General features: G+C 40.8%; 1 protein-coding gene across 4 annotated transcripts in view; it reads left to right on the top strand.

Moving 5' to 3' along the window:
- The first annotated feature begins 5,699 nt into the window (after positions 1 to 5,699).
- The window catches only part of sfxn5a (sideroflexin 5a), a 21,573-nt gene continuing 13,543 nt past the window's right edge, over positions 5,700 to 13,729 (top strand). Inside the window, exons 1-8 of one of the 4 annotated variants that reach the window (XM_048228523.1) lie at positions 5,700 to 5,927; positions 7,757 to 7,825; positions 9,704 to 9,781; positions 10,396 to 10,422; positions 10,901 to 10,955; positions 11,988 to 12,013; positions 12,283 to 12,336; positions 12,641 to 12,697. In XM_048228523.1, the coding sequence (XP_048084480.1) occupies positions 5,871 to 5,927; positions 7,757 to 7,825; positions 9,704 to 9,781; positions 10,396 to 10,422; positions 10,901 to 10,955; positions 11,988 to 12,013; positions 12,283 to 12,336; positions 12,641 to 12,697 (423 nt within the window). In that variant the 5' untranslated portion in view covers positions 5,700 to 5,870. The remainder of the gene's footprint in view (positions 5,928 to 7,756; positions 7,826 to 9,703; positions 9,782 to 10,395; positions 10,423 to 10,900; positions 10,956 to 11,987; positions 12,014 to 12,282; positions 12,337 to 12,640; positions 12,698 to 13,729) is intronic. The other 3 variants (XM_048228521.1, XM_048228522.1, XM_048228520.1) reach the window with 3 other exon arrangements.

Below are 13,729 nucleotides of genomic sequence, written 5' to 3'. Positions count from 1 at the left end.
TAGGGAATCAATGGTTGATGTTTGAGACATTACGTATTGTTAAGTTGTCACTCTTCAATAACAGAATTAACAATAACTTTAAAAAGCCTACTGAGGATCTCTCATACAATGAACGAGAGTGTAGCCTATATTTTCGCATCTATAGCAGGCCACTTTTCACCTATAGGCTACAAGTTACCTAAGCTACAAGTTCCACACCAACAAAACGCAGAGGCCTAATGCACGAGCCAGACAAAATGTTTAATTACTTACAGTTTCCTGGTTGATGTCCTATGGAGCCCTGGAGGAGTGTTTTTTGTGTAGGCTATATCCAGGAAACGTGCTCTCAATTTAGTAAATCGTGCGCACAATTTACTAAAACGTGCGCACGTTTTACTAAATAGTGCGCTCATTTTATTAAATTGTGCTCTCATTACATGTTTGTAAAATGAGCAGTGTTGGGCAAGTTACTTCAAAATCATAATGTATTATGTATTACTTGTTACTGTCATTTCAAAGTAATTTGTTACATTATAATATTACTGTCTCTGAATTGTAAGGCATTACACTACTATTGCATTACTTTTAAGTTACTTTCACCAAAATATCTAGAAATATGGATTTGCCATTCTAAATGCAGTTTATTACGCTCAATGCAGCTTGCTCTTTTTTTGAATGGAGGGAGATGTGGTATAGCATATTGACTGAGCTAGGCTTAAGGCTAACAACAGTAGAATGCAATAGGCTCAGTGCTCATGATGCAATACAAGGAACAATCATAGTCAGAATTTTGTTAAAAACCGACAAAAGGTCAAAGTCTGGTAAATTGTGATGGAAATACTGTAACTTTAAGGCCTAGGCCTACTCATTAAAATCAATAGAGAGCCTATTATATTGTAAATCAAAGCTTAAAGGAACCGTATGTAAGATTGTGGCCAAAACTGGTACTACAATCACTTTCAAATTACTGTAGAGCGATGTATCCCCTTCCCCTCCCCTCTGACTGGCAGAGTTGGCGACCGGATGACGAAACACTACTGACTTTGTGATTAGTAGATAGGTGGAGGGTGGCGCATTAGGCCAAAACACAACATGACAACATCAACATCAGTTGAGGGCTGCAACTTCACTTTTTAAATGACAATATCCTGGCCAGACTACTGTTGTCAGTGATATAAGTATTTGAAATGAACATGATTTCTTAATGTCTAGTGACATATCAGGGCAATTGTATGATTCATTGAAAGACATTTTTTACATACGGTTCCTTTAATAAAGACATGTCAAGATGGTGGCCTGCTGGCCATTTCGGTGCCCTAAGTGAGTGGCTTTGAGTGAGTAACATTTAAATGATAACTCAAACACCTAAAGTAAAATAAAAGGCCTATTATTTACAGACCATTACTGTGTGTTTTTAAACATTCATTTCTGAAGAAATGCTGTTTTACTTATAAATGGTGCACTGTCACTTTAAGAGCATTGATCTTTACGTTGTCATAATGCCCTTTTGCCAGCTCTTGTTTACAAGCCTTATTTGTTTGAGTTACATTGATAGCACAATATTAACAATAATATGCACAATGTTAAGTTGCTTTAAGCAACCTTCATTGTTTTGGAAATGGAAGTATGCAATGACATGTTGCTTCACATTTCGTTTTGCGAATACAAGTGAATTATGAGCCTGGTATCCAACTAGCTATCTGAATGGAATGCGTTTCAGTCGACCCACTAATTCTAGTACTACGTGGTGATTGAGAGAACCCAAAAGGTATCAAACTTGCATGTAACATCGTGTTAGTGCATTTTGACATTGTAAACGTTATTGATGAAGAGTGAAACGCAGTTTGCAGTAAAGCTACTATTCATTGGTTACATTTGGGTGCCCCCTCTGTCCTTTGGTGCCCAACGCAAAGTGCGTGATGCGCGTGGTGGGAGCAGTGGCACTGCCAGGCTACACAATCTTTTTCTGCATTTCTATCCATGGGCGGATTATGAACTTTCGGGCCCCTGGGCCCAGATGTATTAAGGGCCCCCCACTTATTGTCGTATATGTGGGAGGGGGGGTTTGGGGGTCCTCCCCAAGAAAATTTTTAATTTGTTTTATGTGATTTCCTGTATTCTGGCGCATTTTGAGGAAGGCCAATACTAAATTCAATCAGATTCATAGCCTACATCCTGATTTGTTGATATTGAGGCAATGATTCCATGCAAAAGCTTGGGCTTCAGGGCCCCCTGACCCCTTGGGCCTGGGCCCGGTAGGCCCGTGCAGTAATCCATCCCTGTTTCTATCCCTTTATTCTCTTCAATTCAAGTTCACAGCACAAAGCTGACATGCACAACAGCATAGTTTGTGTTTTATCAAGAATCAAAAAGATTAGCGTGGTACTACTTTAGATGTTTCATTAATTTACTTGTGCTATTTCGCGAGGCATAGAGAGATCTTTTGGTTTCGCACACAAAGTGCACTAACTATTATGTTCTTCATAGCCTTGTCTCTGACAAGCTGAAAATAATAGCCTAATAATGAGTAGGCTTATAGAGCAAATAGAGTCCGCCTGCGAGTCTGCTGCAGCCACAGTCATATTCAGCCAGTATCAGGAGATAACGTTCTACTATTTTGTATAGGTGTTTGAGTCGTGACTCACTCGGATCTTTCACCCGTGTCTTTAAATTAACCCATGAGTCGCGAGTCTCTAGTATCATTAACTCGGATCAGTTGAGTCCTACTACAATTCAATCTAAAACGCTAAACAGCGCCACACACAAACCTCTTGCAACATTAGCTAGCCTCCTAGCCCTAGCTATCGTAGCTGCCAAAAATGTAACAAATTCGTAGGCAACCACAACTCCACAAATCAACTCAAGCGACTGAGTGAGCAGGCAGTCCGAGATAACTGGTTACTTCCCGCAGAGCCGGAAACATTGCAGACTCACAGACCATGGGACTCCGATTGAGCGCTGAGTAGCAATCCGGTTAGTCGGATCAGCCGGGCCGGTTAGGGCTACGTTGAGAACGAGTCAGTCGAATCAGCCGCTACGTTGTCATGAGTGGATCTGCGAGGCGCAGTAGCTCCTCCTCGAGGTGAAAAGCAATTCCACAACAAAAGCCATTCTTTCACTTCTGAAATAACATTCAATGTTCTGCATGTAGCCTAGACATAATTAGATTTGGTGTATAGATGTAGCATAATAAAATGCAATTAGGTCGTGCAGACAGTCCGAACTGCACGCTCATGGGGCTGCTTGAGTAGCCTATCTACCCGGGTCAGTCGAATCAGCCGGGCGGGCCGGTTAGGTTGTTACGAGTGCGAGTCAGCCGAATCAGCCGCCTATGTTGTCATGAGTGGATCTTTAGAGTAGCCTAACTCCTCCTCGTCAAGGTGAAAAACAAATCCACAACAAAAGCCATGCTTTCACTTCTGAAATAGCATATGTTCTGCACGCATAGCCTACTTTAAAATGCAATTAGGTCGCGAAGACAGTCCGAAACATTGCAAGCTCTGTATGGAGAGTAGGCTAGCCAGTCGGATCAATGCCGGGCGATTCGTTGTTGTTATGAGTCGCGAGTCAGCGAATCAGCCGGCTCGTTGTCATGAGTGGATCTTTAGAGGAGCGAGTAACTCCTCGTCAAGGTTAAAAGAAAATCCACAACAAAAGCCATGCTTTCACTTCTGAAATAACATACATTCTGCACGCATAGCCTACTTTAAAATGCAATTAGGTCGCGAAGACAGTCCGAAACATTGCAAGCTCTGTATGGAGTTGCTTGAGTAGCCTACCTGGGTCATTTGGATCAGCCGGGCGGACCGGTTACATTATGTTGTTATTTTAGAGTAGCCTAACTTTCCTCTCGGCCAAGGTGAAAAACAAATCCACAACAAAAGCCATGCTTTCACTTCTGAAATAGCATATGTTCTGCACGCATAGCCTACTTTAAAATGCAATTAGGGTCGCGAAGACAGTCCTCAAACATTGTAAGCTCTGTATGGAGAGTAGGCTAGCCAGTCGGATCAGCCAAGCGGGCCGATTCCGTTGTTGTTATGAGTGCGTAGTCAGCCGAATCAGCCGGCTCACGTTGTCATGAGTGGATCTTTAGAGGAGCCGAAGTAACTCCTCGCCAAGGTTAAAAGAAAATCCACAACAAAAGCCATGCTTTCACTTCTGAAATAACATACATTCTGCACGATAGCCTACTTTAAAATGCAATTAGGTCGCGAAGACAGTCCTCAAACATTGCAAGCTCTGTATGGAGTTGCTTGAGTAGCCTACCTGGGTCATTTGGATCAGCCGGGCGGACCGGTTACATTATGTTGTTATGAGTGCGAGTCAGTCGAATCAGCCGGCTACATTGTCATGAGTGGATCTGTAGACGAGCAAGTAGCCTAGTTTCTACATGTGTCAAGGTGATAATAATAATAGGCCTAATGAGAATAGTAGTAGTAGTAGTAATAATAATAATAACAATAATAATAATTTATTCACTGCAGGGCATTTCTACGTTCCTGTTTCTATGTCTACATTGAAAGTCAATTGCTTAGGCTAGGTTAAGACAATAAATAAACAGTCTGGCTCAAACTGCTTTCTTTCCCGTGAGTGGGTGGAGGTTTTGATGCTATTATATTATATATTATATTATATTATATTATATTAGATAGAGAGATAGATAGATAGATACTTTATTGATCCCCAGGGGAAATTCAAGCATTCATTGATATTATATGATATTATATTAGGCTACCTAACATGATATATATAGCTATGATTAATAGGCTAATAATATTAGTTGCCTAGTATTAGCAGCCTATAATACCTATTAGAATAGATTCTTAGTAGCCTACTATTAGTATATAGTAGTGGTAATAAACATTGTAGCAGAGTAACATTAGACCTAGGCAAATGTTCTATTGTTAACAAGACAACAACAAATAATTAATTATTATAATATAGGCTACCCTCTCTGTCAATAAGATCAAAGTTTCTGAACATGAGCACCAAAAAGATGAACAATGTGTGGATGCACTTTGACCAGGAGAGTAACTCTTAGGCTAAATGCAAGTACTGCAAAAACCTGGTTTCAAATCATGGAGGATCCACATCCAACATGAGAAGGCACTTAAAGGTGCCATGTGTAATGTCTGCCAAAAAATCAATTCATACTCCACATTCCATAAAAGATGGGGCAGTATACCCCCAGAAAGTGAGTTTGTCTACCCTAGAGTAACAACCGAGACACGTGTATTGCAGTTTGGCTGGCGGTTATGTTACCCGCATACTGCCTCCCATGGCCGAAACTGGTATTATGACACTTGTCGGGCTGTGGCTAGTAATTTAGCATGCTAATTCAGGTTGATATCTCTTCAGCACTATACCTTGTCATTTTTTTAATGACATCATCGCCCTTATTTCCTCTCATTCTTTTGATGCGTGTAGCTCATTTTTTGGATATTTTTACCTCAATTCTTACACATGGCACCTTTAACGAAATGAAGCACCCCACTGCACTGCTTGAACGTAGGACTGAATTTCTTTGCGATTTAGCAATACTGACTCAAGTGACAATCCAGTAAAATTACCACACAATTGACTAAAATGAGCGCACATTCTTTCAATATACAAAACTATCTTGCAATGACACCTCCCGGGCTCCGTCATACGATGCTGTAGTCCAGAGTAGGTTACCAACACCATACTGGTAATGACTGACAACTACAACAAAATAAATAAAAGGGATTACGTCCGATGCAATCAGTTTCAAAATGTGAGCCAAAGACTACTACACCCATAATGCTTTGATACGGATACGATGTGTTGTGTGACTTCGTGTTTTCAGCAGGAATTCTGCATGAAGTTCGGTGAAGTGAACAACATCGGTTTAGGTCATTCCCGAAAAAATGTCTGCGTCTGAAGAATATCCTGCATTTAGACTCGGCGAGTCCCGTTTCGATCAGGTAAAACCCCATGATGAAACAGGGTTAAACTACGTCCGCAACAGTATAACCTGCTTGTCCTGATACTCCGGACGTATTTATTCCCCTATGGCATGGAGATAAAAACAATGGGCTGCTTACATTTTCCAGGGCATTGTTGGCTGTAGCCTGTGGTCTAGAATGACTTGATATAGCATGTTGGCGATTCTATGCTGGGATCTTACATGTGCACGTGTTTGCTATGTTGTTGATGTGTGCAACATAAGCCACATAAGGTTTGTAACATGAGGTGAAGTTAGTTGAAGCCGAAAAAGTAGACATAAAAGGCGTGTCTTATGATTGAGGAACGGACTCCAACAGTGACGTGCGGGTACAGGTTGAGCCTGTTGAAACAGCGTCCTCTGTTGGAGAAACTTAAGAATGACTGACTTGTTGACTGTACCTCATTTAAAACTGTAGGTCACAGATCGTCATTGTCTATTGATGTTTAATGGTAAGCCAGTTTTTACATGTAATATAAAAACAATTTGGGATCATTGTCTCAGGTTGGGTTAATTAATAAACAATCCTGTTCACGTTGGTAGAAAGTAGACCTACTCGGTCCTACAAAAAGTTGTGAGAATTCGGTTTAATTGACTATAGACCTATTAAATAAGACATGCATAAAACAGACTATAACAAGACACGCCCGCCTTTCTTTAGTTACTATGTATTTTGCTTGTTTATAATAGTACTCATTTTAATTCGCAGCTGCTAATTACGCTCAAAACAGGTGGACATCTTGCGTCGCTGGCGACGCTATCCACCAGATCCGTCTGTTCATCTGTGTGCTTTGGGAGAGGGAAACGGCGGAATATCGAGTTCCGCTCGCGCGTTTAGGACTTTAATTGCCTTTTAATTGATGTGAGATATTTTAGGCAGATAAGTGCGACAGGGCCAGTTGGCATCCGCAAGCAGTTGAGGCGCTCGCACCTGCCAGGGAAAAACAACTGGAGCGCCCTCGGTGTCATAGCGCGTGCTTTAACAGCTGGGCCGCGCGTCTGGCTGAAGTTCGGCGCGAAAACTTCTTCTGTATCATTACAAGATGAAAAAGAAAATTAAGAAAACACTGATTAATGGATTTGTTTTGGGGCTAATAAAACAATTAATTGACGGCATTGGCATTCACTTTTAAAGGAGAACTGCATAATGCGAACTTGCTGAGACATTACCAGCCTAATGTAGGCTACGATTCTAGGCTAATTAGTTTAGGCCCAATGTTCAAAGTTCAAAGTCAAAGTTCAAAGTCTGCTTTATTGTCAATTTCTTCACATGTCAAGACATACAAAGAGATCGAAATTGTGTTTCCTACTATCCCAAGGTGGAGACAAGACATATTTTACCAATTAGGTCCACAGACAAACATAACATTCAAGTAGGCCTAAACAATATAAAAAGTAAAAATAAGAAGGCACATACAATGAAGAAATAAGAGCAGCAAAATTTGGTAGAAATTGTGCAATTGTGCATACAGTAGACAGTCAATGTAGGCCTATCCCAGTGTTTTATGTCCTGACATCACTTTTAAAATGTTTCAGACTAACATTTTTAAATGACCCAATACCTAACGGAAAGTCTACAGAGTACAGCATTTCAGATATTGTGGTATGATAGGAATTGGTATGTTGCAGACATTGCAAAAAGATGGTGAGTAGGCTATGACAAGGACATTCTATGAGGACAAAATAAAAAAGCCATGCTAATTCAGGCACTACTGACTAGTTAGTTGTTATACATTCTAAGTTAAATGTGCCAATACATAGGCCTATCTATTGTGTTGAAAATTCAAAAATGTGAATCTTGTTTTTCAGAGATCCTTTTATGGCCGACTTCGACACTTCTTGAATGTGATTGACCCACGCACCTTGTTTGTGTCTGAGGTAGGCCTATGCTTTAAACATGGCCCTTTGACTGGGGTGGTTAACTTTTCATTTACATGTCCATACAGTATTTGTAACAAAAGCAAAGTGTAATTTTTATGCGGATGATACCGTTTTGTATTGTTCTGCCTCATCCTTAGCAAGTGCCTCAGAACAACTGCAATCTGCTTTTAACATTCAGAAGAATCTCCATAAATTGAGACTTGTACTAAACTCTGACAAAATTAAAATGATATGCTTCTCTAAGTCAAGGAACACCAACGATGCTTGTCAGATTGTTACACTAGATGAGAAAGTAATTGAACGAATATCAGTCTACAAATATCTTGGTTTCTTGGACAGAAAAAGTTTGTCCTTCAAGCATCATATAGAGTGTCTAACAAAAAACTTTAGAGTAAAAAAAAAACTTAGGTTTTGGGTTTCTATTATAGAAACAAATGCTGTTTCTCTTTTAGTGCAAGAAAAAAAGACTTATACAAGCAACATTACTGTCATTTGGGGCAGCCGTGGCCTACTGGTTAGTGCTTTGGACTTGTAACCGGAGGGTTGCCGGTTCGAACCCCGACCAGTAGGCACGGCTGGAGTGCCCTTGAGCAAGGCACCCAACCCCTCACTGCTCCCCGATCAAAAGAGTATATATACTTATACTTATACTTACTTACAATATTGGATTATGGTGATATTTTATACATGCATGCAAATCAATCTTTTCTGCAAATGCTGGATTCAGTATACCATGCAGCACTAAGATTTGTATCTGCAGCACTGTAGCTTGTATGAGAGTGTTGGTTGGCCTTCTTTGCACAATCGCAGGTTGGAGCATTGGTACTGATATATTTTTCGTTATAAGGCCATACTGTGTGAACTGCCTCCTGTCTTACAGTATGTTCTCTCCTGACTCCTAAAGTCACCACCATCTTCGATCATATGGCCAAATCGTGTATGACATTCCCAGAACGCGAACTGTCTTTGGTGAAAGTGCCTTCAAAGTTTTGCACCCTCATCCTGGTATAAATTGCAGAATCATCTTAAATTAGACTGCCTAAACACAATGACATCGTATAAAACTAGGATAAAGGACTATTTGAGTACTAAATGCCCATGTGCTGTTACTGAGCGCAACTGGTGATCATGTTGAGATGATGTTAAATTGCAAACTGTCTTTTTCTGTTTTCTGTTGTCTGTTTTTCACTGCATATTTTAATATGGAACTATTATGCTGTTGTCTTGGCCAGAACTCCCTTGAAAGATTCTAAATCTCAAAGGGATTATTCCTGGTAAAATAAAGGTTAAACAATTTAAAAAAAATATATTATTATGACAAAACATGACAGATCTTAATATGGGTTGCTGTACTGTTTAACTGATCTTTGACCTTTGTGCGCTGGGGATCAACTGTGGTTGGAGTCAATATGAGATCATTTTCTGTGTGTGTGTGTGTGTGTGTGTGTGTGTGTGTGTGTGTCCCTCTCTGTGCGTACAACAGTAATGAGACTGTTAGTGGTCTGTGGTGACACTAATTGTGGTAGAGACTCTAGGGATGTGACAAGGTGTGGATTTGTGGACTAGCTGTGAGTAGAGATACACACACACACACACACACACACACACACACACCGACGTCTTGCCCTGTTAATGAGTAAATTAGGCATAGGTCCTCAGCTTGGCTTTCTGTCTGTCTGTTCTTCTGCTTCTGTATTTTCTAAACGACTCTTGTTTGAATCATCTGTAATTGCCTCTTGCTGTCAGTTAACCTGTAAATGAAACCAATAAGAATCACTGTAAATGATTCTCATTTGAATCATCGTCCAATTGTCCAAACCAAATGACTATCTCTCTCTCTCTCTCTCTCTCTCTCTCTCTCTCTCTCTCTGTTAGAGTCATCTGAATGCGAGTGTGAGAATGTTGGAGCAGTTCAAGAATGGCTCTCTCCCTCCAGGTGTGACCGATGCTCAGGTGAGGTCACACACAGGCAGGCATGGACAGGCACACACACACACACACACACACACACACACACACACACACACACACACACACACACACACACCACACACAATAGTGACAGACCATATGATTCAGTTCCAGTTCCCACTCAAAAAGTAGGAGTTGTTTTTTAAATGGAACAGTGGGATATGTTTAGAGAGCCTTGATTGGTCAGAGGGTGGAAAGGGGTGTGGCTGACCACAGGTGTCTGAGAAGGTCAAGGGGTATTGGCTGAGTGGGTGTATTACCATGGTAACATGGAGCAAATAAATGTATTGAAGTACTGTCGATTTAGTCTGATTCACATGTTGTGTCAACATTTTATTATATATAAATGGTAGATTATGCAGAAATTGTTTTGTATTGTATGTGCAGAAATTGTGCAGAAAGTTTGTATTATGTAAATGCAAGTAGACTTTATACAGACATTACATTGGAAGATGTCTTTCACATTTCTCTGTTACATCACACAGTCTCACTTTCTCTCTGCTTTTTTCTCTTTTCTCTCTCACTCATATAAGAGCTGATGGTCTGTCATTCTCTTTCTTTCCTGCTCTCTCTCTCTCTCTCTCTCTCTCTCTCAGCTGTGGGAGGCCCAGAAAATAAAGCAGGTATGAAAATAAAGCAGGCACCAAATACTCTATGCTAAGATAACTTTCTTTACGTAACACACACCTGACACACAAATGGTTGACTTAAGTCTTATTAATTACTTAGTCATGGAAAAAAGTATTACTTTTTTAATGTCTCTTTAAACCTAACTCTTTCACACCAAGAACGATAACGATAACTATGACCATAACGATAAAAGCGTCCACACTGAACAAGGATAAACAAAGTCTCTCCTTGTGTTAATGAATGTGACGGCTACAATGTGATGGGTTCTGATTGGCTATTACTTTTTTATCGTTCTCAAAATTGCTCTGAAAGTGATCCCCAACGATATCGTTCTTCATGTCGTTATCGTTATAGTTTATGTGTGAACGTCGTCATTCATATTAACGAGAACGATATTTGTTTATAGTTATCATTATCGTTATCATTCTTGGTGTGAATGACCCTTTAGTCTCTTTTCTTTCTTTCTTTTAGGCCATCATCCATCCAGACACTGGAGAGAAAATCTTCATGCCTTTTCGGATGTCAGGTGTGTGTGTGCATGTGTGTGCATGCGTGTGTGTTTGTAAAAGAGAGAGAGACAGAGGGAGAGAGAGAGAGAGAGAGAGAGAGAGAGAGGGAATAGAGACAATAGAACAGTGGACCGGGTAGCTGACTGCATGGGGGTCGTTATTGGCCCCTAGGGCTTCCTCATCCCCTGCAGGGGGCCTTCGTCTGGCCCGAGGCAGGGAAAGGTCACTCTCAGCTGGGGTCTGATTAGGCCCCCGCACCTCCCCGCTGTGCTGAACCTCTGTTTGGACTCACAGGGAGAGGGCTACCTTCAAAGAGCAGCGCAGCCAGTGTCAAGAGGCGTCAGGCAAGTCACACCCGAGACCTTTTTTTGTGGGTGGAGGGCAAAAGCTAGCAGCAGTGGTGTACCCTGCCAAAGGAAGTGTGAACACACACACACACACACACACATGGGCACACACGCACACAGGGACACACACACACACACACACACACACACACACACACACACATGGGCACACACGCACACAGACACATAGACACACATACTCACAGGGACACACACACACACACACACACACACACACACACACACACACACACACACACATACACACACACACACACACACACACACACACACACACACACACACACACACACATACACACATACATACACACACAGAGACACACAGGGACATACATATGGAGATACACATTCACACTTTTGCCCTGTCAATGCGTATGTAGGAGGCTCCTGCTGACTAGCGCTGACTAAAGGCCAATGATGACATTATTACTTTTGTGAGTTGTTCGATTTACACTCCCAAAACTGTTACACCAGTAAAGACAAAAATCGGACTGGCTGGGTTACAGTCAGAGTGACTCTGCCGTTAGATAGATCTGCCACTCTGTCTCTTTTGATTTTGTTAGTACCCCCAATTTTGGTCTCGTCCATTTCATCAAATTGTTGGCTAGTCAGAAAAGTGAATGTACACTATGCCGTGTATGTGATTTTGACTTGATCTTTCTTTTTTCTGTCTGAACAGGTTACATTCCCTTTGGTACACCAGTGGTAAGAATAGTTTTTTCCCTCCTGTGTTCTCACAATTGCACTCTAAAATAGATAATCATACAGGGGGCGCTGTGGAGCAAGAGGTCTCTATCAGACCATACTAAAGGAGGCTGTCTCTCAACAGCTCAAAGGAGGTTATATCAGTAAATGAAGTGACTGCTGTCAGCTTAAGAAAACTGATGGAGACCAAAAGCCATGACAAGCCATCCTTATTATTGCCTCTAGGACAAAGTATGTTCCAAACGCCATTGTTTTTGTTTTGTTTATAGGTAGTTGGGTTGCTCCTTCCCAATCAGACTTTATTATCCACGGTCTTCTGGCAGGTGTGTATTCATTTATAAACCTTCATTTCTTTTCTTAATTTATAAAAAAAGAATTTCTGAATATAAAACACATTTGTAAAACCCATCTAAAAAACTCAAAATAAATTTGCTCCTTCTATAGATAAACTGATAGTGTGCCCGCAATGTTAATTACATTGTGTTTAACATTTGACCATGCCCAAATGCAGTTACAAAACACTACAGTTTGTTTCATAACATGTGTTGCTACAGTTAATGAACTAATGGATTGATTTGAAAGCACCTACTGTATACTTATGTCCTGTCCGTGTGTTCCTGTTTACAGTGGTTGAACCAGAGTCACAACGCCTGTGTCAACTACAGCAACCGAAATGCCTCACAGGTATGGAGTATTTTAGACAAACACACACACACACACACACATGCACACACACACAGACACACACACAAACACCCATGGACATACATTCACACACAGACACACACACACACACACACACACACACACACACACACACACACACACACACACACATGTGGGTTTCAATCAGTTTGCAAAAATGGATTCCGATATAGTGGTAGATCTGAAAGGTTATTTGAAAATGGAATAGGGCTACTTATCAATTTAATAAATCAATCACCAGGACCACTCTTCCCTGGCTGCCTCGCCAAAAAGCTCTGCTCTTGAGAGTTAAAGTCAAAAAGGAGAGGTCATTAAAGACCCTGGCTCTGGCAGTAGTAGTGGAAGAAATCATTACTTAGAGGGATGCATAAAAGGTGTTGTTTTTTATGTTGTTATTGGGACCTATTTTGACGATCTAAAACACATGGTTAGTAGTGAAGAACTTAAATACATTTAGTGATGTGTCCAGTCCACATTTGGGGTGGTTTTGTTATCAAATGTCGGGCGCTTGGTGCAAAAAGGTTGTTCTTATGTTTCTTAATCAGTCATGGGTGTGTTCTGGGCGTAACATCCTTTAAACCAATGAGAATGAGAATCTGACATTCCCTTTAACAGCAAGCAGCACAACTTCAAACAGCGCATCGGTATTTTGATTGTCAGCGGCGCATTTGAAGGAATCTGCTTGCATGCGAGACCGGATGGATCAGATATTCCACTAAACAATGCTTTACTAAAACCTGTTAGTGACTAGCAGAGTATAGCCTACACACATCTGCACTCGTCTATTATTTGAACTCATAAGCAAAGTGAAACTAAATTCACTGTGTTCTCATAGTCAGCAACAAAACAGTTCTACACAGTTAATTACTTTCACTATTGACTGACAAGGGGTTACCATTGAAAACATATCCTGAAAAAAGTAACACTTACCCCAATAATGTTCATATGACTCAATAAAAATCCTAAGGATATTTATCCTGCAGAGGAGTTGCTGCTTACATCTCGTGACAG

The sequence above is a fragment of the Alosa alosa genome, chromosome 19 (assembly GCF_017589495.1).
Source record: "Alosa alosa isolate M-15738 ecotype Scorff River chromosome 19, AALO_Geno_1.1, whole genome shotgun sequence".
NCBI lineage: Eukaryota > Metazoa > Chordata > Actinopteri > Clupeiformes > Clupeidae > Alosa > Alosa alosa.
Note: the sequence above shows the minus strand (reverse complement) of the source record. Positions and strands in the feature narration are given on the sequence as shown.